The following is a 26,381-nucleotide window of genomic DNA, read 5'->3' on the forward strand; positions in this document are numbered from 1 at the left end:
CCCACACTAAATGTAAACTTTTACACATAGCTACCAGAAGTCTAGGGACGTGGGGGGCGCTGTGGTCTAAACCACTGAGCCTCTTGGGCTTGGCAATCAGAAGGGCAGGGGTTCGAATCCCCGCAACAGGGTGAGCTCCCGTTGCTCGGTCCCTGCTCCTGCCAACCTAGCAGAAGAAGAAGAAGAAGAGTTTGGATTTGATATCCCGCCTTTCACTCCCTTTAAGGAGTCTCAAAGCGGCTAACATTCTCCTTTCCCTTCCTCCCCACAACAAACACTCTGTGAGGTGAGTGGGGCTGAGAGACTTCAAGGAAGTGTGACTGGCCCAAGGTCACCCAGCAGCTGCATGTGGAGGAGCGGAGACTCGAACCCGGTTCACCAGATTACAAGACTACCGCTCTTAACCACTACACCACCCTGGCTCCCTGGCAGTTCGAAAGCACGTCAAAGTGCAAGTAAGATAAATAGGTACTGCTCTGGCGGGGAGGTAAATGGTGTTTCCGTGCGCTGCTCTGATTTCGCCAGAAGCGGCTTAGTCATGCTGACCACAAACGCTGGCTCCCTTGGCCTATAGAGCAAGACGAGTGCACAACTCCAGAGTCGTCCACGACTGGACCTAATGATCAGGGGTCCCTTTACCTTTACCAGAAGTTTGGGAACCACTTCCTAGATCTACCAGCTGGAGTGACTGCCTCATGTGAATGTGAATCTCTGCGAGAACAGGATGCTGGACTTGATGGGCTATTGGCAGGGTTGACTTATGTTCTTATGTCACCATTGTCACTGGATCCTGAATTTGCTCTGCTTTGCCCTCCTTTTGTAACCTGCATTGGGAACTTGCGCAGCAAAGGCCTGACTCTTCTTTTTAAAAGTGTAAGTGCCCTGATAAATACCACACCACCTTCTGTTCTGTTATTACTGGATCCGACGCCTGGTTCAAATGAAACCCCGCCTAATGATCCTCCCGTTTCTTCCATCCTTTCCAATTTACATCTTTCCCTTTTCTTGCATATAAAATAAATAGGCGCAGGGCTGCGCAATAAAACAATTCACCTCGTTAGAAAAAGCAGTACGACAGCGCCCCCTGGCGGCCACGCTACGCAGCAGCACGCCTCTCCCTTTGCTCGCGCTGTCCGCTCGCATCCTTCCCTCTCTTGCCTCCAAGAGGGTGGGTCGTTGCAAAACTAATTGACGCTACACAAACTACACTTCCGGCTCTCCATCGAATATGTGGGGCAGAGTCAAGTCTGAACAAAAAGATAGGATTAGGGACGCCTGGCTGGATCTGGACTGGTCAAAGAAGCGATTCAGCTAAACGCGTTGTAAACACATGCAGGGAAATCCGGTAGGGAAATCCGGGACTCCACAGCGCCATCTGGTGTCACAGTGTCATATCGCAGATACAACGCATATAAAACGCTTTTTCTTTACCAATCTAGCTGAGAAACGGAGCAAAAGCAAGTTACAAATAAAAGCGCAGGAACTGCAGTGCTGTCGATAGCACACATGGACGTCGGTGAGCAAATTCTATGCGTTCCACTCGTGCGCCCCTCAAATGGCGGCCTTTTAGTGTAACCCGGAAGTACTGGCCGTCCGCTGCCCTTGCCTTTCTTAACTCAATAGCCGGTGTGGGCGCGACATTCGGAAAGCCACGCCCTCGCTGCTGCCTTGACCAATCATGTTAGCGCAGAAGTCCGATGTCGTCGTTGCGTCGTGAGCAGCCGGCCAATGGGGCTGCGCTGAGCGGAGGCAGCTGCTGGAGCAGGAAGGAAAAGTGAAGCACGCGGGGAAGGGAGACGCTTCTTCTTTAACCCGCCTGCGCCAGGTAATACACGTGTCTTTCCGTTTGGTACGTGTGAATTGTGCGTGTCTTGTTTATTGCTGGTTTGTTCCGCATAATTTCTCCCCCCCCCCTCTTTTCATTTGTAAATTACATTATTTATTTAAGTTGGGTTAGTAAAATAAAGTTATATACTCCCTTCTGAGTTAGATAATTTTGCATTACGAATTTCCAGAAATTCCTGGGCCGCCCTTGCATCACCATCATTAATATTACTACTTCTTTGGGGTTTTTTTTTTAAAAAAAACATTTCTCACAAGGTATCCCTAAAACGATCCCTTTCTGAAATTACTTCGGTGGTGTGGGAAGTCAGGCCTTGGCTTGTGTACGTGTGAAAAGGACTAGGCGGTTGGTTCTGTTGTTCCCCATGTGTGCATGGGGCGAGCGGGCTCAGTTGTCCTTCCTGCTGCCCCAAAGTATAATTCTCAGATTCCCAGGTTTCATTTTTTTTAGAAAGTAACGTTCTCGTTTTAGTAGAACTTTTTTTTCTTTTGAAATGTTTTAGATTGTTGTTGTTCTTAACTTTGCTGCGTTAAATGTGCATTTAATTCCCTGTTAATTATGTTGCTTTGAAGGTAGACTTTCTATTTGACGTTCTTCACTAAGTTTTTATTCTGTCTTGTTTTATTTGATGTTTCAATGTGTTGTAAAGTGTGCTGACATTTTCCCTTAAAAATATAAAGCAGCATGGCAGAGACATGAATAATAATAATAACTTGAAATATGAAAAATGCACAGGCACTAGTCTGCTCTGGTCCCCCACTTTACTTTGCTCCTACCCCTTGGGGAAAATATCTGCAAATTCCTGTGTATTTTTTATAATTTTACATGTATAGATTTTTTATTTTTATAATTTAGCTATATACTATTTTCCCCACCTCTCTCTCTCTCATGTGTAAGACTCCCTGCTCCGATTGTCTCAGCTACTGCTGTTACCCCAGCAGTGTGAGTAGCAGCTCGTGTGAAATTGCAGACTACAAAAGTGGTGATTGAAGGTGTCCTAAGATGTATTGAATTCATTCAGGTGCACACACGTTCATGGCACATGCGATTTGCAGTATCTCCCTACGTGGCCACAGATGCCATGTAGAGAAAGCCTATCTGGGCCCGGCATTCCACAGTCAAGGGTGTCACCACTAAGAAGGCCCTCTCCTTGGTAGCTGCCTACCTCGCTTAAATTGGCTACAGCACCTGAATCTAGCCTGTGAAAAGACTCTCAAGGTTTGGGTAGGTATATACTGTTTCCAGCAACTGGTTATCAGAAGCATTGCTGCCTCTAACCACAGGGAAGTCACTTTGCCTCTCCTGATAAAAGGTAAACGGACCCCTGACCATTAGGTCCAGTCGTGACCGACTCTGGGGTTGTGGCGCTCATCTCGCTTTATTGGCCGAGGAAGCCAGCATACAGCATACAGTCATGTGGCCAGCATGACTAAGCCGCTTCTGGCGAACCAGAGCAGCGCACGGAAACGCCTTTTTTTTTTTTAACCTTCCCGCCGGAGTGGTACCTATTTATCTACTTGCCCTCTGAAGTGCTTTCGAACTGCTAGGTTGGCAGGAGCTGGGACCAAACAATGGGAGCTCACCCCATCGTGGGGATTCAAACCGCCGACCTTCTGATCGGCAAGCCCTAAGCTCTGTGGTTTAATCCACAGTGCCACCCACGTCCCGCCTCTCCTGATAAGTGAACTTAATTATATATAGTGGCACCATCTCTCCCGAAACTCTTTAGCCAGATCTGTTGCTTCCTAACGGTTTCAGTCTGCTCCTATCACCCAGATCCATGTCTGTGGTGACACGTCTTAAGACTGGTAAGATATTATTAAACTAGTAAAATGACAACGGCAAAATTCAAACTTGAGCTTTTTCAAATCGCTCCTGATTTACACAGGGATTGCGTTCCAAGGCACCACACGTTTAAGTAAAATCACCAAATTAAGTAAAAATTATGTAAAAACCAAATAAAGTAAAATTTGGAACACCATGGGGAAAGCTTGCAAACACCCCGTTCCTGCCATGTTCTGCCCCTTTTTGTGAGATTGTTGGGTCACTCGTGGGTTCGGTGCAATGCACATATCGAATGCGCGTAAATGGGGCTTAATGATCGTTGCTTACAGCAGCGACTGCTTATCCAAAATTAAGCATGATCATTTCTATACAGGGTCACAAAGGACACACAAGATACACATTTTTGCTTAAGCAAGTATTTTATAATTTATATCTTTTCCTTTTGGTCAATTTCATTGCCTTCCAGTTGGTTTGGGGGTTGTATTCCAAGTGTGTTGACCGTTACAGCCCTAACTTAGTTATTGAGGCTCTCCTTACTGCATTGCCAACAGAAAAAGTTGGAGGCCTTTTTTCAGCCGAGGGAATCTTTATCTGTGGCGATGCTTAATATTGCACAGCCAACGAACCCAGTGTAACAGTTGTACCAGCAAAAGCTTGCCGTGTAACCGATTGCACGGTTTTGTGTGCACCAAAGTTCACAGCAACGTTCCCAGTGCAGAACGTTTTGCCAGTGGAACAAGCATGCTGTAGTTTAACATAGTGCTACGTTGGATATCACCCTTAGTCTGCCTTTGCCGTTTCCTTTCTTAGGATTCTGTTTTCGCTGTTGTTTTTGTTTATCTAGCTTCATCATTGTGACCGCTTTTAAATTTTGCTTGGTACTTTTTTTTGCTGGTGTTAGAGACCTGGAGGTGCAGAGCGGTGGCTTAAAATGTCCGAGCTGTGAATCAGGAAGTCCCTGGTCTGAATCACACCTCTGCCAAGAACTCATTAGGTGGCCTTCGAGCAAGCCCCTGTCTCTCGGCCTCAGTCTGCCCATCAGAAGTATGGGGGTAATTATACTCACCTTGCAAGGCCCTGTCTTCTGGCCTCAGTCTGCCCATCAGAAGTGTGGGAGTAATAATACTCACTTACCTTGGAGGGACATAAGAATTGTGACTAGATAGTGCATGCAAAGTGCTTTGGATAGAAAAACAGAATTGTAAAATTGTTGGAAGGGACCCTATGGGTCATCGTCCAACCCCCTGCAATTTTGCCAGGCTATTTTTCAGCGTACTATTCTGTCCCCACCCCCGTCGTCCTTTTTTCTTTTCCTATGGTCACTTAACATTTCAGGACTACCAATCATTTTCAGTCCTCATTGGGCTTCTTGCCATCTTATGTTTGTTTTTGTTTTAAAAATGGGTGGTTTCATTTTGCACTTCTGTAACCCTTGGAAGTGAGAGCTGGACCATAAAGAAGGCTGAAGAATTGATGCTTTTGAATTATGGTGCTGGAGGAGACTCTTGAGAGTCCCATGGACTGCAAGAAGATCAAACCTCTCCATTCTGAAGGAAATCAGCCCTGAGGGCTCACTGGAAGGACAGATCGTGAAGCTGAGGCTCCAAGACTTTGGCCACCTCATGAGAAGAGAAGACTCCCTGGAAAAGACCCTGATGTTGGGAAAGATGGAGGGCACAAGGAGAAGGGGATGACAGAGGACAAGATGGCTGGACAGTGTTCTCGAAGCCACCAGCATGAGTTTGACCAAACTGCGGGAGGCAATGGAAGACAGAAATGCCTGGCGTGCTCTGGTCCATGGGGTTGCGAAGAGTCGGACACGACTAAGCAACAACCACCCTTGGGTTTACTTCCCTGCATGCCTCCCAAGTATGCTGATGCCTCTCTCTTGATTTGCAGAGTCCCTATTTGAACTCCAAGCCGGTCAGTGCTCAGCACCTGGATTCATTATCAGAACAATTTATATTTTCATTCGTGAGTCGCTCTGAGTTCGAATTCAGCCTACAAAGGCAGGCCTGCATTTAATGATACATTTGGCCTTAGCTATCCTTCGGGCTGGAAGCTGTTTCCGGGCACAGCTCTGTTCTTCGAAGGCATAAAGATCTTCCTTTCCCCCAAGACAGATTCCAGAGGTGCCGAGCAAATTGGCTGCCAATTGCGTTGCCTCTTCAGGTCCTATTGCCTTGGAAACCTGGCTTCTAAAATAACACATGTGCATTAGTGTGGGAATCGCGAGAGAGATGGAAGGCCCAGCCAGAGAAATAATTAAATGCAGAAAATGAGTCACACTCAAGACTTTATTTTTAAATAAGAATTGTTTTCTTGTTCTGCTTTGAGCTGTTGCTTCCAACCTTGGGACTGTTTTACCTGTTGTTTTGGTGGCTCTTTCTTTGAAATAGTCCAGTGCTGAAATCCTCAGCGTCTGCATTTTTGCAAAGCGCTTAGAAGCTTCAAATTATTCTTTTCTGTAGTCAGGGTGTTCAGGCTTCTCTTCCAGGCTACCATGGAAAAGCAGTGGCCTATTCTGGTGAATGCATGGTTTAGGTCAAAGGTGGGGGAAACTCTAGCCTGCAGGCCAAAGTTCAAGACCTCTTGATTTGTCCTTGAGGCTGTTTTGAAGAAGCCACGCCCTCTGCCCTACATGACATCAAGTGTGGGTGGGTGGGCTTCAAAGGAACAACCTGGATCTTAAGTGAGCTCCTGATCGTCCCTTTCCTTAGAGCAAGACGCGCTCTCATCTGCCCCGCAGCCGTCAGGAGCAAACTGGCAGTAAATCACACTGTTCTGGTTTGAGTTAACTCCTTACCAGCCAAAACATGATATGCACAGACTTGGCAGGGCGTCAGGCCTAATGAGTATAGGAACTCATCTCTGGTAGGTCTTGTCCCGCCTTCCCACAGCTGCCTGAGTCCCCTTCTCTCCAGGACTTTCCCCAGTCAATCAGAGACTGCGCCTGCATGCAGCCAACCTCTCCCCTGCCCTTTTCACGCCTCTTCTGGTTCTGGGCGACAAGCGGGGCAGGGAGCTTGTCACAGCAGGAGGAAGAGACACCTGTGACTCTTCCCCAGGTGGACTCATCTCTGCCTCTTGGCCTCCCTCCTTCCACCCTCCAGTGTGGTGTAGTGGTTAAGAGCGGTGGACTCGTAATCTGGTGAACCGGGTTCGCTTCCCTGCTCTTCCACATGCAGCTGCTGGGTGACCTTGGGCCAGTCACACTTCTCTGAAGTCTCTCAGCCCCACTCACCTCACAGAGTGTTTGTTGTGGGGGAGAAAGGGAAAAGAGAATGTTAGCCGCTTTGAGACTCCTTCGGGTAGTGATAAAGTGGGATATCAAATCCAAACTCTTCTTCTCCTGCTTCTGCCTCTGTTTCTGAAATCCTCTCTGCCACAGACTCTCTCAGCTCACTAAACCCTGTTGCCTCCTCAGCTTCCCACACCTTCTCCTCCCTGCCTCTTCTGTCTGACCACTTGTCCCACCACCAATTCCCAGGCTCTGAGCCATCTTAACCTTGGGGGTTCCCCAGCTGGTGCCCCCCACCATTCCTCTGCATCCAGCCGATCCATGACATCAGTTGATGGGGGATACGGAGCTTCTCCCTCCCAGCATTGCTTTGTGACGCCGCCCTGTGCTGCTCCTTCCAACCGCTGACTTTGAGGGTGGAAAGGAGCAGGGAGTGGGCCGGGCCGGTGAGGTGTCGCTGTGTTGGTGTCTCCATTTCCTTGTGGACGGAGGTCTTTTACTTACTGGTGCCTCCCTAGGCAGAAGCTCCTTAACGGTGGCCCTTGAGGAGACGCCTGATTAGAGGCATCTGATATCACAGGCACCTCCCTGGTGATCTGCTTGAACAGGCATCCCCAACCTCCAGCCCTCCAGATGTTTTGGACTACAATTCCCATCACCCCTGACCACTGGTCATGTTACCTAGGGATAAAAGCATCCTTCAAAGGCAGAGCAAGCTGACTACTACTACTACTACTGCTACTACTACTAATAATAATAATTTATTATTTATACACCGCCCATCTGGCTGAGTTTCCCCAGCCACTCTGGGTGGCTCTCAATCAAGTATTAAAAACAGTACAGCGTTAAATATTAAAAACTTCCTTGAACAGGGCTGCCTTAAAATGTCTTTTGAATGTCAGGTAGCTGTTTATCTCTTTGACATCTGATGGGAGGACGTTCCACAGGGCGGGTGCCACTACTGAGAAGGCCCTCTGTGTGGTTCCCTGTAGCCTCACTTCTCGCAATGAGGGAACCGCCAGAAGGCCCTCGGCGCTGGACCTCAGTGTCCGGGCTGAATGATGGGGGTGGAGACGCTCCTTCAGGTATACAGGACTGTGGCCGTTTAGGGCTTTAAAGGTCAGCCCCAACACTTTGAATCATGCTCGGAAACGTACTGGGAGCCAATGCAAATCTCTCAGAACCGGTGTTATGTGGTCCCGGCACCCACTCCCAGTCACCAGTCTAGCTGCCGCATTCTGGATTAATTGCAGTTTCTGGGTCACCTTCAAAGGCAGCCCCACATAGAGCGCATTGCAGTAGTCCAAGCTGGAGATAACTAGAGCATGCACCACTCTGGCGAGACAGTCCGCGGGCAGGTAGGGTCTTAGCCTGCGTACCTGGTGGAGCTGGTAGACAGCTGCCCTGGACACAGAGTTACCCTGTGCCTCCATGGACAGCTGTGAGTCCAAAATGACTCCCAGGCTGTGAACCTGGTCCTTCAGGGGCACAGTTACCCCATTCAGGATCAGGGAATCCCCCACACCCACCCGCTCCCTGTCCCCCAAAAACAGTACTTCTGTTTTGTCAGGATTCAACCTCAATCTGTTAGCTGCCATCCATCCTCCAACCACCTCCAGGCACTCACACAGGACCTTCACTGGTTCTGATTTAAAGAAGAGGTAGAGCTTGCCTTGTTCTACCCCCTCCAGACGCATTGGCTTTTCTCTGCACCTGGAGATGGGCTGTAGCTTAGGGGTAGAACATCTGCTCTGCATGCAGAACGTCCTAGGTTTGATTCCAAGCACCTCCAGTTAGGGGGACGGGACGGAAATCCCTGTCTGAAACCCATGCCTCTCAACATGGTAGTCAACTTGGCAAACTAATGGATTGACTTTGCATCTGGTTCCCGTGCTCCTATGCGATACATGGGTGTCATTAGTAGGGTGGGAGAGCCCTTAAGGACTAGAAACTTGGAAATGACGCACCAGAAATAGTGAGATGCCCAGGGCAGACTCTAAAAAGCCTGGACGAAGTGGCAGCAGTTGAAACGGGGAAGAGGTTTTTTAAAGCAGCAGTTCTGAGCCACTCGATGGTGAGGGAGGGTGAGAGACAGCAGGGGAGAGAAAGCAAAGAGATTGTGTGGTCTTGGTGCCTCGATGCCAGCAGACGCAAGCCTTGCTTGGCATAGATATGACGACACCACTGCTTTGCGTGGGGTTTGCTTTCCAGTGGTTACCTGCTACAGCGGCCTTGCTCTCGGGAGACAGCAACCATTGTGAAAACCGCACCGTTGCCAAAAGATTCTCTGGGAGGTAGAAGAATGTAATTCATGAATCACCGGTCTATTTTTGAAAACCTTGTAGGATTTAAATGACTCACGGATCTCTCTTTAGCCTAAGAAATGCTGTTTATAACTTGTGTGTCAATGACTGAACATCTATAACTATATTCCAGTAGCATTAAAAGTTATGCGGACCAATATTTCAAGCCTGCCATGGAAGGTTTTATAGTCCTTTATCACCTCCAATATACTCTTGGAAAAAATGGTATTTCAAATACTACTTTGTGATCAGTAATTCAATATTGAATTCCAATTAATTCTTCTAGTCACCCAGTACAACATTTCGAGGTCTTCACCCTGGTGTATCATCTCCCTGTGAACTGTGGTTTGCAAACTGGAAGCTAAGCTTTGCCTCTCTTTGGAGCAAATTTTACCTCCCAACCACGGTTTCACATGTCATGTCCATCCATACAAACCATAGTTCCTTTGAAATGATTACTTGGAGCAGTTTAGCAAACCACGTTTGTTAGGAGAGTTTGGAGGCAAGGCTAGGGGGAGGATAGTTTGTTTATTTATTTCATAGTGACTTCAGGAGAGGCAACAGAGTGGAAGGGGGTGTCCCCTCTGCAAGACAAGAGACCTGGCCATGGTTTGACAGTCCAGCTTGGCTTCTCTACCATGGTGGGAGTTCAGCTGGGCTGTGGTGAGAGAGACAAGCTGGTGGTCCTAGCCCCAGACTTGGGTGGAAGTCTGGAAGTTGGTTGCGGATCTCTGCAAGACGCAAGCAGAGATCTAGAGCAAACTTCTGTTGCCCCTCTTTGGCTTCAGTGAGTGCATGGGGGCTTGTTTCTGTCCCTTCCAGGTCACTGTTGCTCCAGGCTGGAGGAAGAAAACAAGGAGGTTGTTTCAGGGACGTAGTAATAATAATAATAATAATAATAATAATAATAATAATAATAATACCCCGCCCTCCCCAGCCAAGACCGGGCTCAGGGCAGCTAACATCAGGTATAAAAACAATTGATTGAAATACAACTTAAAAACAAGATTAAGTACAACATTAAAATGCAGCCTCATTTCAGTAGAAACTCAAATCAAAAACTTTTGGGGGATAAAAATGTCAAATCTTCACCAGGGCCCTATCCAGACTGGTAACTACGTGGGCCAGAAAAAAGCCAGGGCAGTCCCCAAATAGGAGTTCCATCACAGAAGGAAAAAGGAAAGAGGGGGAGGGGATCAAGTTGATTCGAAGCCAAAGGCCAGGCGGAACAACTCTGTTTCAGGGACAAGCAGGGACATGTGCTGGCGAAGACAAACCGTTTGTTGGTCACTAAGGCAACCCCAAATTTGTTGACCTCTGAACAGGGCTCTGTCTGTGGCAGAGAGAGGCTTTGGTCCCGCGGTTGGGTGCTGCATGTGCCTTCCTTATTCTTGTGATGGATGACCTTTGAGTTCCCTCCTGATTCGATGATCGTCTGATTGAAACAAAGGGGAAAAGCAGGGGGATGTGTGAAAAGCAGTATTTAAGCCAGTATTGTTAGACTACAACTTCCATCATCCATGCCCATTGGCCATCCTGGGGGCTGTTGGGAATTGGACTACAACTTCCATCATCCATGCCCATTGGCCATGCTGGGGGCTGTTGGGAAACCAGCTGCCTAACCTCAGCAGAGGGGAGGCAGCTGGTTTCGCCGCCCATAATTTACACGATAGAGGTTGCTGAAGCGAGGTGCTCAACTCAACAGTCGGACATTGGGCCAAAGGAACAGGACCCAGAGTTGGGACTCTGGGGGCAGTTTAACCCCGCCCTGTGTGGTCTGAGGACTGAACGTGAGCCTTGAGCATTAACCCTTAATAATCAATAATAATAATAATAATTTATTTATACCCCACCCATCTGGCTGAGTTTCCCCAACCACTCTGGGCGGCTCCCAATTGAGTGTTAAAAACAATACAGCATTAAATATTAAAAACTTCCCTGAACAGGGCTGCCTTCAGATGTCTTTTAAAGATAAGATAGCTGCTTATTTCCTTGACCTCTGCTGGGAGGGCATTCAACAGGGCGGGCGCCACTACCGAGAAGGCCCTCTGCATGGTAGCTTCCCTGTAGCTTCCCTTCTCGCAGTGAGGGAACCGCCAGAAGGCCCTCGGCGCCGGATCTCAGTGTCCGGGCAGAATGATGGGGTGGAGACGCTCCTTCAGGTATACAGGACCGAGGCTGTTTAGGGCTTTAAAGGTCAGCACCAACACTTTGAATCGTGCTTGGAAACGTACTGGGAGCCAATGCAGATCTCTCTTTGCCGTGTATTCTTTCCCTGACACAGCCACCCACTCCCTCTCTCATAACATCCAGAAACTGCATTTTGCCCAGAAAAACTTGATATATATGAAAGGGGGGGGGGAATGCAGGCAAAAGGAGAGTCGAGCTATTAACAACCCTGGGATTAATCGCCTTGGAATTAATAGGTGAAAACAGCAGCCGCAGACTAGATCTCACATTTGCAGGCTTCCCATCTGCCCTGACAATGTCTGCATCTGGCTGCCTCCCAGCTCTTAATTTCCCATTGTGCATGGAAGATCACGACTTCCCTACTTCTCCCATAAATGTGACCCAGTGGGTAGAAGGGGGGGAGGGCCTTCTCCTGCCTCCTATTGAAACTCTTCCCATCAAAGTCTCGCAGCGGCTTCCTCTTCCGAAGAGGAAGAGCCTCTGGCTACACCCTGGACTCTCTGCCTGGCTTGTTTGTTTAACCTTCAGCCGGGCACTCCTAACGAGAGGTAGGATTCCGTTTTCACCAGCTGACATTTTGCCGCATGTCCGCGGCGCGACTTAATGAGATGTGGCAGTCGACAAAAATACACCCTCGCCGGTTATTACCCCATTGTGTGGGATGTTGCCCTTTCCTCTGTAAGGCGGTGCCCTCTGACAGCAAGGACATGTAAACATTGCCCCAGAAAATGTGGAAATGACTTTTTTTATTATTTTAAGAAACAAGTGCAGATTTATACAATAGTACCCTGGAAGAACTCCAGATCTGTTCTCCTTCCAGATCTCCACAAGGTCTCTTGAGGAAGTCCAGGGAAATGCTCCTCAGACGTTTGATACCTTCATCACTTCTTTTTCTTCTGAATGGAAACTAGAGGAACATTTGGCTGGAGATGCCTTAGGGACGGGCAGGTGGGGCTACCCACCTGTCAATCACCTGACATCACAACGGTGTCAGTTGGCTTGTCTTTGCCTGCGTGGTTTGCTAGTAGTCCATCATCTTTTATTGAGTGGCGATGTTATGCTGATGATGATTTGATTAGACTGGTGACTGGGAGGGGCCGCCGAGACCATATAACACCGGTCTTGAAAGACCTACATTGGCTCCCGATACGTTTCCGAGCACAGTTCAAAGTGTTGGTGCTTACCTTTAAAGCCCTAAACGGCCTCGGTCCAGTATATCTGAAGGAGCGTCTCCACCCCCATCGTTCAGCCCGGATACTGAGGTCCAGCGCTGAGGATTTCTGGCGGTTCCCTCACTGTGAGAAGCCAAGTTACAGGGAACCAGGCAGAGGGCCTTCTCGGTAGTGGCACCCACCCTGTGGAATGCCCTCCCATCAGATGTCAAAGAGAACAACAACTACCAGACTTTTAGAAGACATCTGAAGGCGGCCCTGTTTAGGGAGGCTTTTAATGTTTGATGTGGTACAGTATTTTAATATTATTTTTTTTTGGAAGCTGCCCAGAGTGGCTGGGGAAGCCCAGCCAGATGGGCGGGGTATAAATAATAAATTATTATTATTATTATTATTATTATTACTATATTGTGTTGCATTGGTATTATTCTTACCTGGGTCTTAGCAGTGTTTTAAAACTGGCCTTTAGGAGTATTTACTTCTACGCTGACTTGTAAACTAGGAATGGCCAATTTCACCTGGCCCATAAAGGCTCTGGATAATTGCATTCAGGCTCTGGTTAAAGTTTGCCCCAAACCTCAAGCATAAGGGGAAAAAATGAGAAATGGCATGTTTGAAAGTGTTGATATCTATCTCTGTTGGATTTTGTTTGGAACGCCCTGGCTATGCCTCAGAGGACATACTCCAAACCGTTGGAGGACACCAGCTTTATTATGGCACTTGAAAAGGTCAGTTTCCAGAGCGCAATGCTCCTTCCATCCCCAAAACCACTGTCAGGATAGTAAGAACAGCTCTCAAGCATAAACATGCTGACTACCCTTGATTTAAACCACTAGCGGAACCTTTCTTGTGCCGAAAAGTGCTCTTGAAAGGATTAACAGTGGAGACCTTATTTAATTTGGTCTTATTTCTATTTTCCAGACCTCTACCTTCTTGAGGATGCAGTTTTAGTCGCAGTTGCTATGGAGAAGATCAAGGAGCAGTTTTCCAGTCTCCAAATAGCAAAACGGTGTGCACTGGCAAAAGACCCCACTTATCTGTTGGACTTGGATATTTCAAGAGGCGGAGGGAGCCAGTTGGTGGCCGTTTCGTGTTCCGATAAATCAATCAGGGTTTACAACAGAGAGACACTCACTTTGCTACGGGAATATAGCAGCCGTCCCGGGCTGCTCAGCGGCGTCCGATTCGCACATACATGTGAAAGTGTGTTGTTCTCCGCTTGCAGCGATGGAACAGTGAAATGTTGGGATACGCGCTTGGCGACCGCAGGGCCGACGCAGTTGTTCCGTGGCTCCCTTTCAAATGTCTTCATTAGCTTTGACGTAAGCTGCAACGACCTCATAGTCTGCGCTGGAACGGAAAAAGTGGGGGACGATGTGTTCATGGCCTTCTGGGATGCTCGCATCTGCGCGAGTAGTGAAGCTTCCAGCAACGAGCCTCTGGGCTTCTACTCGGAGACCCACAACGATGACATCACCAAAATCCGTTTTCACCCCACCAAACAGAACCTGGTAGTTTCTGGGTCAACCGACGGGCTGGTGAACGTGTTTGACATCAACAAGGACAGCGAAGAAGATGCGCTGGTTGCTACCTGCAACTCCGACTCGTCGGTCAGTTCCGTCGGGTGGTCCGGGAAAGATTACCGGCAGGTCTATTGCACGACGCACGACGAAGGGTTCTGTCGGTGGGATCTCGCCCAGCTGGAGACCGAGGAGCCAGTCACATTGCTGCATGTTCCAGACGCCCGAGAAGCAGGAAGTGGAGAAAGCACCAAGGTGGACTACTTAATCGGTGGCTTGTACCATGAAACGATGGACAAGTTGGTTGTTGTTGGGGGAACATCATCAGGAAACATCTGCCTCCTGGACTGTGGGGTTGGTGGCCTGAGTTCTGTAGGAGTCCTTCAGGAGGGGCACTCTGCTCCCGTCCGCTCAATCTGCTGGAACGTGGCAGATGAGTCTTTGCTGACCGGTGGAGAGGATGCGCAGTTGTTGCTATGGAAACCTGGAGCCGTGGGGAAAGCCTTTGGAAAGAAGACTTCTATGAAGACTGCTTCCTCTGTTCACCAGCGGCTGAGAGTTCACCAGCACGCTTTCAAGAGCAAGAAAAAACGGACGTCTTTGTAAAGAGGTGGCTGCGATGGGGAGGCCTCTACCTGAAAGTGCTTCCAGAAGGGTACCTGCCTTAGCCCGTTTCAGGGGGAAAACAAGTCTGCAGCACCTTGAAGACTTAATTTATTATGGCACAACGTTTTGTGGACTAAGGTTTGCTTCATCACGCACGGAAGCTTATGCCATAATAAATTAGTTGGATCTTTAGGGTGCTGCAGTTTTCCACTTGTAGAGAGTTGACCTTTTGAAAAGCTGCAACACTTTTTGGGGGGGAGTGAGTTCCTTGCAGGTATTTGATGTGTACAGCTCGACAGCCGTGGCCTTGTTTACTCGGAAAATATCCTCTCCGTGTCAGTGGGGACCCCAACTTCCAGCAAAGTTGGCACTGGATTGGTGCCTCGATAGGAGAAGCCTGCCAAGCAAATTAAAAGGTATCGTTCTTTTGTCTGAAGCTGCTTATGACAGCCTTGTTCAAACATTTCTCTCCAGATCCGAACAGCCCAAATTATATTTTGCTATAGATGGAATTTTCTTAAAATGATGCCTGAAGTCACGGGGAGTGGAGGAAGAGGGAGATAAGCCTACTAAAAGAGGCATAAGGGACAAACTGAGAATGGCAAGATTAGAAAGTTCCCTTCTGCACCCCCTCAGTTCTGTGAAACTTGATGGCCTCCTCTCCAATGTATGAACCAGACACACACAGCATCTCTCTAATTTTGGGGTGGGGCTGGGGACTAGCCTGTGGCCTACAATCATCCCTGACCATTTGCTGCAGCTAATTGATGTTGTAGTTCTTACCTGCTTCTGATTTCATCCATTTTCTGCAGGTGGGAAGGGAACTGGTCTCTGTTTGGAAATACTACAAGCTGAATACATGGTTCCCATGATTTGGGGGCACACACACCCAGTTCCTTATTTGTTATCAGAGGCCATTGTGCATTTATGAGCATTGTGCAAACATGACTGTAATGACTGGAGACATTTATTGTGGATCTTGAAGGGGAGTCTTACCAGTCATGGAAGCTTATGATTTTTGGTAGTGCAAACATTATTTTGAGGTCTTGGGGCATATTGGGTGATGCCCAAGTAAATCTTACTGAAAAGTAGACCCACTGAAATTTAGCCTGTTGATTTTACTGGATCTACTCTGATCATAGCTAATTCGCTCATTCCCTTTAGTTCCTCTTCTGAATGAGTTGTTTTTCGAACTTTGGTCCAGATGAGGAACTGAAAACTGGGAACTGCTAGCTAACTTTAGCACTGCGTATCACATCAAGACACAAGGTAGTTTGTTTTGATCTCTGCAAACTTTCAGTTCCCTGAAACCCATGGATATAAAAATGAAAGTCTGGAATCTGAAGCTATGGATCTTCAAAAACTGATTATTATTAGAGAATTTTTTTTTACTTATTTTGTAAATGATACATGGATTAATGTGGCTGATTTTGTAGGAACATCGTTGCTTTGAAGTTGTTTACCATACCCAAATTTACTTAGTACCACGATCTGTCAAGGCTGGAGACAGGCACTGATTGGGATCTCTCCCCCACCCCCACCCCAAGAGCCGGCACCAGTTTGAAACCAGAATTGTGCCTTGTATGTTTCTCCCCGTCACTTGGCAGTAAACAGGTGCTGCAGATTTTTAAAAAACATAGTTCCTTTTCTTTCTGGATTGATGCTGACAGTAAGAATAAAAGATTAAGATAATAAAAACTTCCTTTTGTTTACTACAGTGTGGGTGGTTTCTGTAACCAACTCTCCGATTTTTCCCGACTTGCAAAAGCTTAGTTTTCAAAAATGAAAGCAGCTTTGTACATTTTGTATTCCATAAATATACTAGGCAATATCCATCACAGTCATTCTGTTAACACGAGGACCTTCAGCTGTGCAATGAGTCTTTCCTTCTCTCTTTTCTCCCCATGCACCCCCCAACAAAATATTAAAAACACGATACAACCTCGGCCATTTAAAGCTTCCCTAAACAGGGCAGCCTTCAGATGTCTTCTAAAAGTCAGATAGTTGTTTATCGCCTTGACATCTGCTGGGAGGGCGTTCCACAGGGCAGGCGCCACTACCGAGAAGGCCCTCTCCCTGTAACCTCACTTCTCGCAGGGAGGGAACCGCCAGAAGGCCCTCGGAGCTGGACCTCACTGGACCTCAGTGTCCGGGCTGGACAATGGAGGTGGAGATGCTCCTTTGGGTATAAAAGGCCAAGGCCGTTTAGGGCTTTAAAGGTCAAAGCTAGTGCCTGCCAACATCAAGAATACTCAGCTAGGTAGAACAGCGATCTTGATTCGTGCTTTTCCATCGTCAGTACAGCAGTATCTTCTGCCTACAGCATTTCAGGTTCTGGCTCCTACAACTTATCTCCGAAGACTCTGGGTTGGAGAATGTTCCTTCCAGGGTACAGACCCAGGTTTGGCTTCCTGCAGACTTGAGCCAGCTCCAACCCCTTGGACAGAAATACTGCAACGCTTGTTGGCTATTGCTTGTGTCCCTGAACTTCTTTAAATAAAAGAGAAGATTGAAAAAGACGTGCAACCTAAATTTACCTTCCTTTTGGGATCTGTAGATCGGCATGGCAGTGGGTGGGATGAACTGACATTTTCCTTTCTGTATCCATATGGCAATGCCGTCACAAAACCAGGCATGTGGATGGTTGTTTGCTGTGCGATGAACTTTGCTATTGCCATACGTACAGCAGACACGATTTTGGCAGTTGTCAAGTACATGGGGGCGTCGGAGTTCGCCGCTCGCTGGACCTCTTCAGGCAACGTCATCTGCTTGACTTGTCAGCTTTTAAGGGGCTTTGGGTTGGGCTCAGCATCTGAGGGATTCCACACGCCCCAGGTGTGGTGCATTTTGAGGGGGAAGGCAAAGCATCACTTATGGAAAATGGCTTTGTTTTGTCATCCTAGGCTTCATCAGTAGAACAGGCTCATATGTAATACAGTGGTACCTCGGGTTAAGTACTTAATTCGTTCCGGAGGTCTGTACTTAACCTGAAACTGTTCTTAACCTGAAGCACCACTTTAGCTAATGGGGCCTCCTGCTGCCACCATGCCGCCGGAGCACGATTGCTGTTCTCATCCTGAAGCAAAGTTCTTAACCTAAAGCACTATTTCTGGGTTAGCGGAGTCTGTAACCTGAAGCGTATGTAACCTGAAGCGTATGTAACTCGAGGTACCACTGTATTACAGGATAGTGGATCTTATAGCATGGTAGTGGTTGCAGCCTAGGATGACGAAACAAGGCTAATATTCCGGAAATCCTTGTCTTAGATTCTGTGAAAGGATTCTGTGGAACTGCAATAACCCTTCATGTGGATTATTGGACTCTATGAACAGACAGGTGGAATAGACACTTATACATGTAAGGACCTTATGCATGAACTGACTAGAGAATGAACTGATCCACGGGGTCTTCTGCTTTTTTTGTTGAACTTTATGAGACTTCCGTTGAAATCTACAATTTGATACAATGAATAGTATACTTTATTTATGCAAAAGCATAGCCGGTTACGTCTTGTGTGTTTATATAAAGATCTGAGCTGGCATAGAAACTGGCTCCCCTAACCCCTAGGAATAAAAGCAATTACAGAACTTCTTGGATTTCATTTTATTATTTTAGTTTATTTATATGAAACTTTTTAGCCGCTTGTCCCCTGAAGGTCTCCAAGTGGCTCACAGCAAATAAAATGATACAGTGCATAATACCATAAGGGGAAAAGGGGGGGGGGGTTATAGACTTGGAGGGTGCCCCCAAGGGTCATCCAGTCCACCCTCCTGCAATGCTGGCATCTTTTGCCCAAGCCGACCTTGAGATTTAAGTGCCTCACACTCTACCGACTGAGCTATCCCAGCTGCCATGGGGAATCATGTTAATATTTAATATCACATCCATGGAAAAGTGAAACAAAGAAAAGCATAAAGGTAAAGGTAAAGGTACCCCTGCCCGTACGGGCCAGTCTTGGCAGACTCTAGGGTTGTGCGCTCATCTCACTCTATAGGCCGGGAGCCAGCGCTCTCCGCAGGCACTTCCGGGTCACGTGGCCAGCGTGACAAAGCTGCATCTGGCGAGCCAGCGCAGCACACGGAACGCCATTTACCTTCTTGCTGGTAAGCGGTCCCTATTTATCTACTTGCACCTGGAGGTGCTTTCGAACTGCTAGGTTGGCAGGCGCTGGGACCGAACGACGGGAGTGCACCCCGCCGCGGGGATTCGAACCGCCGGCCATGCGATCAGCAAGTCCTAGGCGCTGAGGTTTTACCCACAGCGCCACCCGCATCCCAAAGAAAAGCATACCAGCCGCATAAACAGCGACAAACAATATTAACATTACTTAAACAATAAAGAAGGCAATACTTTATTTTATATTACTGCAATGAATTGAGGGAACCCTCAGAGCAGATATAGGGGGCATGCAGGGAATGGAAGCAGAAAAAGTTACACTAAAAGTTAAAAGTTTTAGCTAAAAGTTACAGCTAAAAGCTAGTGTAACTGGCCGAATCCTGCCCCTTGATGCCTTGCATGCTGTTGAGAGGCTTAACTTTCTTTTGCCTATAACAAGTCAGCCTTTGCCACAGTGGTAGGAGCCTGTCTGCTGCCTGAAGTGCTCTGTGTTTCGGGGAAGCCGATCTAGTGCCAAATTATTCATAGTAAGGCTCTGGTCTCTGATTAAAACTCCGCATGCTGTGCTTATCCAAGGAGGAAAGGGGGGGAAACCCACTTCTGGAATAATCCCACAACCTGTGTGTCAAGGGATTGTCGTCCATTTATGGAAGCATTAATTTGCCAGTCTATTTTTAAAGTTTTGTTCTGAGCCTGCTGGGAATTTGCGCCGTGCCCAAACGATGCATCAGAGAAGCTGCAGGAAGCTTCCAGTTGCGTTATCAAAACATTGAAACCCGTGTTAATGGGACAACTTATCAAAGCCCCCCCAAAACTGGGTGGTCTTATATGGGAGGGAACTCCAACCGTATGCAAAAGTTAAAGGGAATGAGGAAGGTTGAAGGTTGTCCCACCGCCACCCAAACGATACAGGCGTTCTGGTCGCTGCCACAATTTCTCTATAACACCAATACTGTGGTACCTCGGGTTACATATGCTTCAGGTTACATACGCTTCAGGTTACAGACTCCACTAACCCAGAAATAGTGCTTCAGGTTAAGAACTTTGATTCAGGATGAGAACAGAAATCGTGCTCCGGCGGCATGGTAGCAGCAGGAGGCCCCATTAGCTAAAGTGGTGCTTCAGGTTAAGAACAGTTTCAGGTTAAGTATGGACCTCCAGAACGAATTAAGTACTTAACCTGAGGTACCACTGTATTCCCAGTAGTTAGAGCAGGGGTGGTCAACCTTTTTATACCTACCGCCCACTAATGCATCTTTCTTGATGGTAAAAATTTCCTTACTGTCCACCCGTGCTCGATGGAAGGGGGATTCAGCTTGTGCCGTGAAATGCCTACTAGTGGGCGGTAGGGACCAGATTGATAACCCCTGAGTTAGCGTAAGGCAATTTCCTATGTTCCTAGGGAAAGGCAGGTTGGTTCAGGTGTGTAATGGTTCTAGGGGTTGCTCGTGCGTAAGTTGCCGCCACTCCTGGCTAGGTTACCTGGTTGAACCCTTTCTGTCTGGACAGCCTCAAGTTTCGTGGCTGCCTCAGTCGCTGGCAGAATCCGTCAGTGGGCGTTTCTTGAACCTTTTCCAGCATAAAAGCTGTTTGACGCCCAGTCTCCTCCTACTCTCCCTGCGTGGAAGTCTTCTGCGCATGGAGGGTGTGGGCAGCGGAGTACCCGTACACTCTCCGCTGGTCTCCGGCTAGGAGTCCTGGAGCCACCTCTCCGATTCCCCCATCTGTCCCCCTTCTCCACTGGTGTTACGCTGATTTCCTTCCCCAGCGGATGGGCTGCCTCTCTCCCTACTGGGACCCTCTCCAGCATCCCTCTGGAGCCTTCTCTCCACCTCCAGCTCTGATGGCAGTTCCCTGACAAGGTGTGATGAAGAAGAGGTATTACATTGAATGGAGCTTGGCTCCAGCAAGGTGCCTGACTCTGCCCAATTGTTTTCTCAGCTGACATCTGGAGTGTGCAGCATTCTCAATTACATGTGCGTGCAACCCATATTCTTTTTGGAAGCTGAATGTGCACATTTGTGTTTTGGCGAAGTCTTGCCCTCTGCACGTTCATTCTCCCATCCTGTGGACACTGTTTTATAGGTTCCCCTTTACGAAATGATTGCTTGTATACCTGTGACTGCTCACCTGCCGGGGCTCTCATTCTCATGGTACAGAATCTAGTAGATCTTGTATTTGCATGGTGGATGGGAGCATTTCTTTTCCTTGCGTAAACCTTGATCACTCCAGTCTCTTGCTGCACAGCTACCCCCCACGTTGCAGGTTTGCGAATCGGCAGCGGATGGATGAGCCTCTTTAATGAACACATTACTTTAACATTAATGGGATGTTTAAAAACAAAATAAACCCCAGGCTCCTGGGAACTTCTCCTCAGGCTACCAGCCTTCTTGATTACAGAAGGACTAGATATGCAAGGAATATTGAAACTGCAACTTCCCTTTAAGCCAGGTAGAGAACAGCATGTGGCTGGCAGACCCACCTGTCAATCTCCTGTGATGTCACCATGCTATCAGGTGACCCGACTTCAAAGGAAAGAATTGGGAGGGCAACAGAATAAGGCGCCAAATTCAAAAAGCACCGTCTTTCAGATGCAGAGAATTGGGAGGACACTTAAAAGTGCATTCCTGCTTTTCCTCCATATTTAGCTTACGTTTAAAGCCATGGCTGGACGTTTCTGGCTCCTGACGTCTTAGATGACATCAGGCATGGGAAAGGTGGACCACATCATATATGCAGAAAGGCAGGCTGGAGGTTCCTTCAAGCAAGTAGGACACATCCTTTAAGTTGATTTTACTAATTGGGAAGTACAGAAAACATGGGTGAAATAGCTGCCATTTAATGATGGGTATCAGAAATCTGTGAATCTGGCAGTCCGAGGAGACCCTGAGCCCCCCTGCTTTTCCTTCATGCAGCTGTTTAAAGAGGACATTGTATTGCGAGATTTGTTATTGAGAGTATTTGGGTACAGTTTTCACCCAGAGCTAGCCAACATATATCGTTTTCCTACAGTTTTGCCCTCATCAGTGCGGAGCACAATAACTCCGCTTTTCAGAAAACTGAGTCATGCCTGTGGAAAGGGATACACGTGGTTTTCATCTCTTTGCTGTTTTAATCAGCCTGGAGCAATGCCTCTCGTGCATCATTCGCAGCAACAGATTCCCATTTTGCCAGAGACACCCCCCACAATAGCCAGCCTCTTTTGATTGGGACTGCTTCCTACCTCCCTGTGACAATGACCTCTGTCTTCAAGTTGTTTCCCAAAATGCTGGCCCTGCCCTGCTGCAGGGTGAAGCTCAGACAGCATCATGAAGGCAGGAAGGTTGGGGGGTGGGAATAGATGAAAGCAGGAATCAGGGTCTGGATGGTGCAGCAAGACTTTTTTAAAAAAGGAAGGGATGGTCCTTGCTGGTGTGTGTGTTTGTGTGTGTGTGTGTGTGTTCTACTTCGGCTCCACTCCAACAAAATGTCATGGGCTGGTACTGAGGCTGGCACACATCATTAGATCTCTGGCAATTTCTTCCACCTGAAGACAGGTTATTCTCCAGTAAAGCATTTCCAGAACTGTTGGGAAAGACTTGGGTGGGTCTGGCTGGCTGGCTTCGCATTGCCTAAAAGGTAAAGGGACCCCTGACCATTAGGTCCAGTCGTGACCGACTCTGGGGTTGCGGCGCTTATCTTGCTTTATTGGCCGAGGGAGCCAGCGTAGAGCTTCCGGGTCATGTGACCAGCATGACTAAGCCGCTTCTGGTGAACCAGAGCAGAACATGGAAACGCCGTTTACCTTCCTGCCGGAGCGGTACCTATTTATCTACTTGTACTTTGACGTGCTTTCGAACTGCTAGGTTGGCAGGAGCTGGGACCAAGCAACGGGAGCTCACCCCATTGCGGGGATTTGAACCGCCGACCTTCTGATCAGCAAGTCCTAGGCTCTGTGGTTTAACCCACAGCGCCACCCGTGTCCCTTCGCATTGCCTAGTGCCAGCTAAATAAACGAGACAAACGTTCAAAAGGGGTGGTGGTGGTGGTAATAATTAAATCTATGTTCAGCAAACGAGGAAACGCTGAAACAGACCAGTTGTAAAAACAAACGAAATGTCCACCATCAATTATCCCTGCAGTGAGAAGAGGAAGCTCTTGGACTCAGGAACTCTTTACTATGGGTTTGTGAATGGCAGAAGATTTCCACTGCAGGAGCAACACCGAAGGGTCATTTGAGTCCCTTTGATTCATTCTTTGGGGAGCAGCAAGAGCAAAGGTGATATCAGCTGGTGGTCCCTGGAAGAACCAATTTGCCCTGGGAGTTGGTTACTTAGGTGACAGTTTAATAATAATAATAATGATAATAATAATAATGTATTATTTATTCCCCATCCAACTGGCTGGGTTTCCCCAGGCACTCTGGGCGGCTCAAAACAAAACAAAACAAAACACTTTGTACCGAGGGTCTATATTCACTCCTGATAGGTCCTTCCAGTCTCTAGTTCCAGTGTGTAGCTGCTGAGAGTGACTTATGAGCCATGTGATCCTTGAAACCAAGTGTCCATCATCACACATAATGGGCACTTGAGTCACTCCCCAACAAGCCTTGCTGCTGCTTGTATACCATAAACCGGATGTGATGTCACATGACAATTAGTTACCTACCCTCCAGGGGGCGTGGGTGGCGCTGTGGGTTAAACCACAGAGCCTAGGACTTGCTGATCAGAAGGTCGGCGGTTTGAATCCCCGCAACGGGGTGAGTTCCCGTTGCTTGGTCCCTGCTCCTGCCAACCTAGCAGTTCATAAGCACGTCAAAGTGCAAGTACATAAATAGGTACCGCTCAAGCGGGAAGGTAAACGGCGTTTCCGTGCGCTGCTCTGGTTCGCCAGAAGCGGCTTAGTCATGCTGGCTACATGACCCGGAAGCTGTACGCCGGCTCCCTTGGTCAATAAAGCGAGATGAGCGCCGCAACTCCAGAGTTGGTCACGACGGGACCTAATGGTCAGGGGTCCCTTTACCTTTACCTTACCCTCCAGCAGTTACCCGATGAAAATAAGGACATCCTATTCCACACCCTCCAACATTTCTTCTTGGATGAAAATAGGGACATCTTAAGGAGAAGCAGGGTTTCTGGGATCAAATCAGAAACCGGGACGGACAGGTTCTGTAAATCTGGGACTGCCCCTGGAAAATAGGGACCCTTGGAAGGGTCTGGAATTTTTCCATATTATCTGTTCAGGAGATAGTTGCAAATGAGTTTGACGTGGCCCCGAATGTCTGTTCCTAGTAGGCAAGCTTTTTATTCCTGACGTTACACGAGGGAGGAACTCATTGTACATTGACTACTGTAAGTTTCACATTTCGCTTAGGCCACTTTGGAATTCTGAAATTGTCGTGCTGGTTGCTTTTGCAACGACAGTGTCACTGGAAGAGGAGGGACGTGGAGAAACTGGAAAGTGTAGCCTCTGTTGCTGTGTGCAAGTTCCCTGTGGAGATGCAGAGGCAAGGAGGCAGGTTTGTGTTTTGTTGAAACTTGACAGAACTATGGAAACCCTCCACCCAGGTCTGCTTGGGTCAATGCAAGCTTAACTACGTTTTGCTTCGTGTGCTGGAGCTACTGACAAGCCTTGAAAAATATCCTCCTTTGAAACAATGCCTGGGACCTGGAAAAACAACAACCGTCCACAGTTCCTGCTAACATAAGACTGTGAATGTGAGGGACATGGTAGCTGCTCTCAGGTAAAGATCAGCACAAACTGTTCTCGAGTCCTCATCACGTTGTGTACAAACAGTATTACTGTTCAGCCGAGAGCAGGACCTTGAGAATAGGATTCAATTGCAAGGGAAAAATCTGCGGCCAATTCTGAATTTTTAAATTACACAAGAACACATCGCATCTAGATAACGGCTTTGCTTTGCAAGAAGTCGTGGAGCATCCTGACTGGATAATCAGAATCAATATTGTGAGTGCTGCTATGGTAAATGCTTGCTAGATGATACAAAGAGTCCATCTATTGTTCTCTGCCTTCAACAGGGATCAGATGCAGGTGGGAAGAGGTTCATAAGCAGACCCTGGAGGAGATGACCTACCCTCTTCTTCTGCCACCATGCACTTCCGGATACTACATCCACCACTGAATAGCTCTTACAATCAAAAAGTTACTGATATTTAGCCCGGATTTCCTTTCTTTTTACTTGAATCCATTGGTTTAGGTTCTACCCGGCTTCGGCTGGGGAGGGCAGGATATAAATAAAAAATATTATTATTATTATTCCCCTGTGGAGAGGCAGAAAACAAGCTTGCTCCATCCTCCATGTGACAGCCCTTTAGATATTTGAACATAGGTATCATATCTTCTCTCAGTCTCCTCTTTTTCACGCTAAACACACTCAACTCCTTCAACCGTTCCTCATAAGGCTTGGTTCCAGACCCTCCTCTGCACATGTTCCAGGTTGTCAATACCCTCCTTAAATTGAGGTGCCCAGAACTGGACACAGGACTCCAGGTGCAGTCTGACCACACATTGTACTAGCTTCTCCGCAAGACATGGGGAACTTTGTCAAAAGCCTTACTGAAATCAAGGTACAGTACGTTCCTGAATCCTGTTTTCACAGTGGCCAAGGTAGGAAACGCACAAGCAGGACCTCAGCACAAGAACGCTCTCCCCTCCTGCGGTTCCAGCAACTGGTACTTTCTCTTCTCTCACAACTCCTCATGTTGTAAATTACCGTATTTTTCGTCCCATAGGACGCTCCGTCCCATAGGACGCACCTAGTTTTTTTGGGGGGAAATAAAGGAAAAAAATTTTTCCTTTATTTTCCCCCCAAAAAGCAGGGCGGGGAAACCTAACCAGGTCGAGGAACAGCGGGGTGGCGGCGATGCGCCTTCCTGCTGTCCCCCGAGCTTGTGGGGCTGGCCGATGTCTGCCGGGCGCGAGGGGTGCTCTGCTTCAGGGCGCCCCTCGCGCCGGGCGGCAGGCTGCTATCCGCAGCGTGGGGAGCGCTGCTGGGAGCTCCTGGAGGGCTCCCGACGCTGCGGATGTCTGCCTGGCGCGAGGGGCGCTCTGCTTCAGGGCGCCCCTCGCGCCGGGAGGCAGGCTGCTGTCCGCAGCGTGGGGAGCGCTGCTGGGACCTCCTGCAGCGTTCCCCATGCTGCGGATGTATGCCGGGCGCGAGGGGCGCTCTGCTTCAGGGCGCCCCTCGCGCCCGGCGGCAGGCTGCTATCCGCAGCGTGGGGAGCGCTGCTGGGACCTCCTGCAGCGTTCCCCATGCTGCGGATGTCTGCCTGGCGAGAGGGGCGCTCTGCTTCAGGGCGCCCCTCGCGCCGGGAGGCAGGCTGCTGTCCGCAGCGTGGGGAGCGCTGCTGGGACCTCCTGCAGCGTTCCCCATGCTGCAGATGTATGCCTGGCGCGAGGGGCGCTCTGCTTCAGGGCGCCCCTCGTGCCAGGCGGCAGGCTGCTATCCGCAGCGTGGGGAGCGCTGCTGGGACCTCCTGCAGCGTTCCCCATGCTGCGGATGTATGCCGGGCGCGAGGGGCGCTCTGCTTCAGGGCGCCCCTCGTGCCAGGCGGCAGGCTGCTATCCGCAGCGTGGGGAGCGCTGCTGGGACCTCCTGCAGCGTTC

The 26,381-nt window shown here is 48.4% G+C and overlaps 1 protein-coding gene and 1 long non-coding RNA gene across 5 annotated transcripts in view; one reads left to right on the plus strand and one right to left on the minus strand.

The window, feature by feature from the left end:
* The first annotated feature begins 919 nt into the window (after positions 1 to 919).
* On the plus strand, positions 920 to 24,989 carry WDR89 (WD repeat domain 89). Of its 4 annotated transcripts, XM_083438902.1 has the most exons (3): positions 1,776 to 1,825; positions 12,183 to 12,310; positions 13,456 to 18,250. In XM_083438902.1, exon 3 carries the CDS (start codon positions 13,497 to 13,499, stop codon positions 14,658 to 14,660), a length of 1,164 nt encoding a protein of 387 aa, XP_083295028.1. In that variant the 5' UTR covers positions 1,776 to 1,825; positions 12,183 to 12,310; positions 13,456 to 13,496; the 3' UTR covers positions 14,661 to 18,250. The 4 variants fall into 4 exon arrangements, 3 of the variants coding, with proteins under 3 accessions (XP_083295026.1, XP_083295027.1, XP_083295028.1); XR_014510731.1 differs by lacking the exons at positions 12,183 to 12,310; positions 13,456 to 18,250 and adding an exon at positions 24,129 to 24,989 and having other exon boundaries at positions 920 to 1,825; XM_083438900.1 differs by lacking the exon at positions 12,183 to 12,310 and having other exon boundaries at positions 1,725 to 1,825.
* Positions 9,687 to 26,381, minus strand: part of LOC310677707 — a 33,781-nt gene continuing 17,086 nt past the window's right edge. Inside the window, exons 2-4 of the long non-coding RNA XR_014511375.1 lie at positions 21,430 to 21,572; positions 10,450 to 10,607; positions 9,687 to 10,011 (exon numbers count right to left, since the gene is read on the minus strand). This is a non-coding gene — a long non-coding RNA (uncharacterized lncRNA). The remainder of the gene's footprint in view (positions 10,012 to 10,449; positions 10,608 to 21,429; positions 21,573 to 26,381) is intronic.

This window comes from Podarcis tiliguerta, assembly GCF_965153285.1.
Source record: "Podarcis tiliguerta genome assembly, chromosome: 1".
Taxonomy (NCBI): Eukaryota; Metazoa; Chordata; class Lepidosauria; order Squamata; family Lacertidae; genus Podarcis; species Podarcis tiliguerta.

Coding starts and splice junctions, on each gene's coding strand:
- WDR89 (XM_083438900.1), top strand. CDS start 13,497: ATGGAGAAGATCAAGGAGCAGTTTTCCAGTCTCCAAATAGCAAAACGG.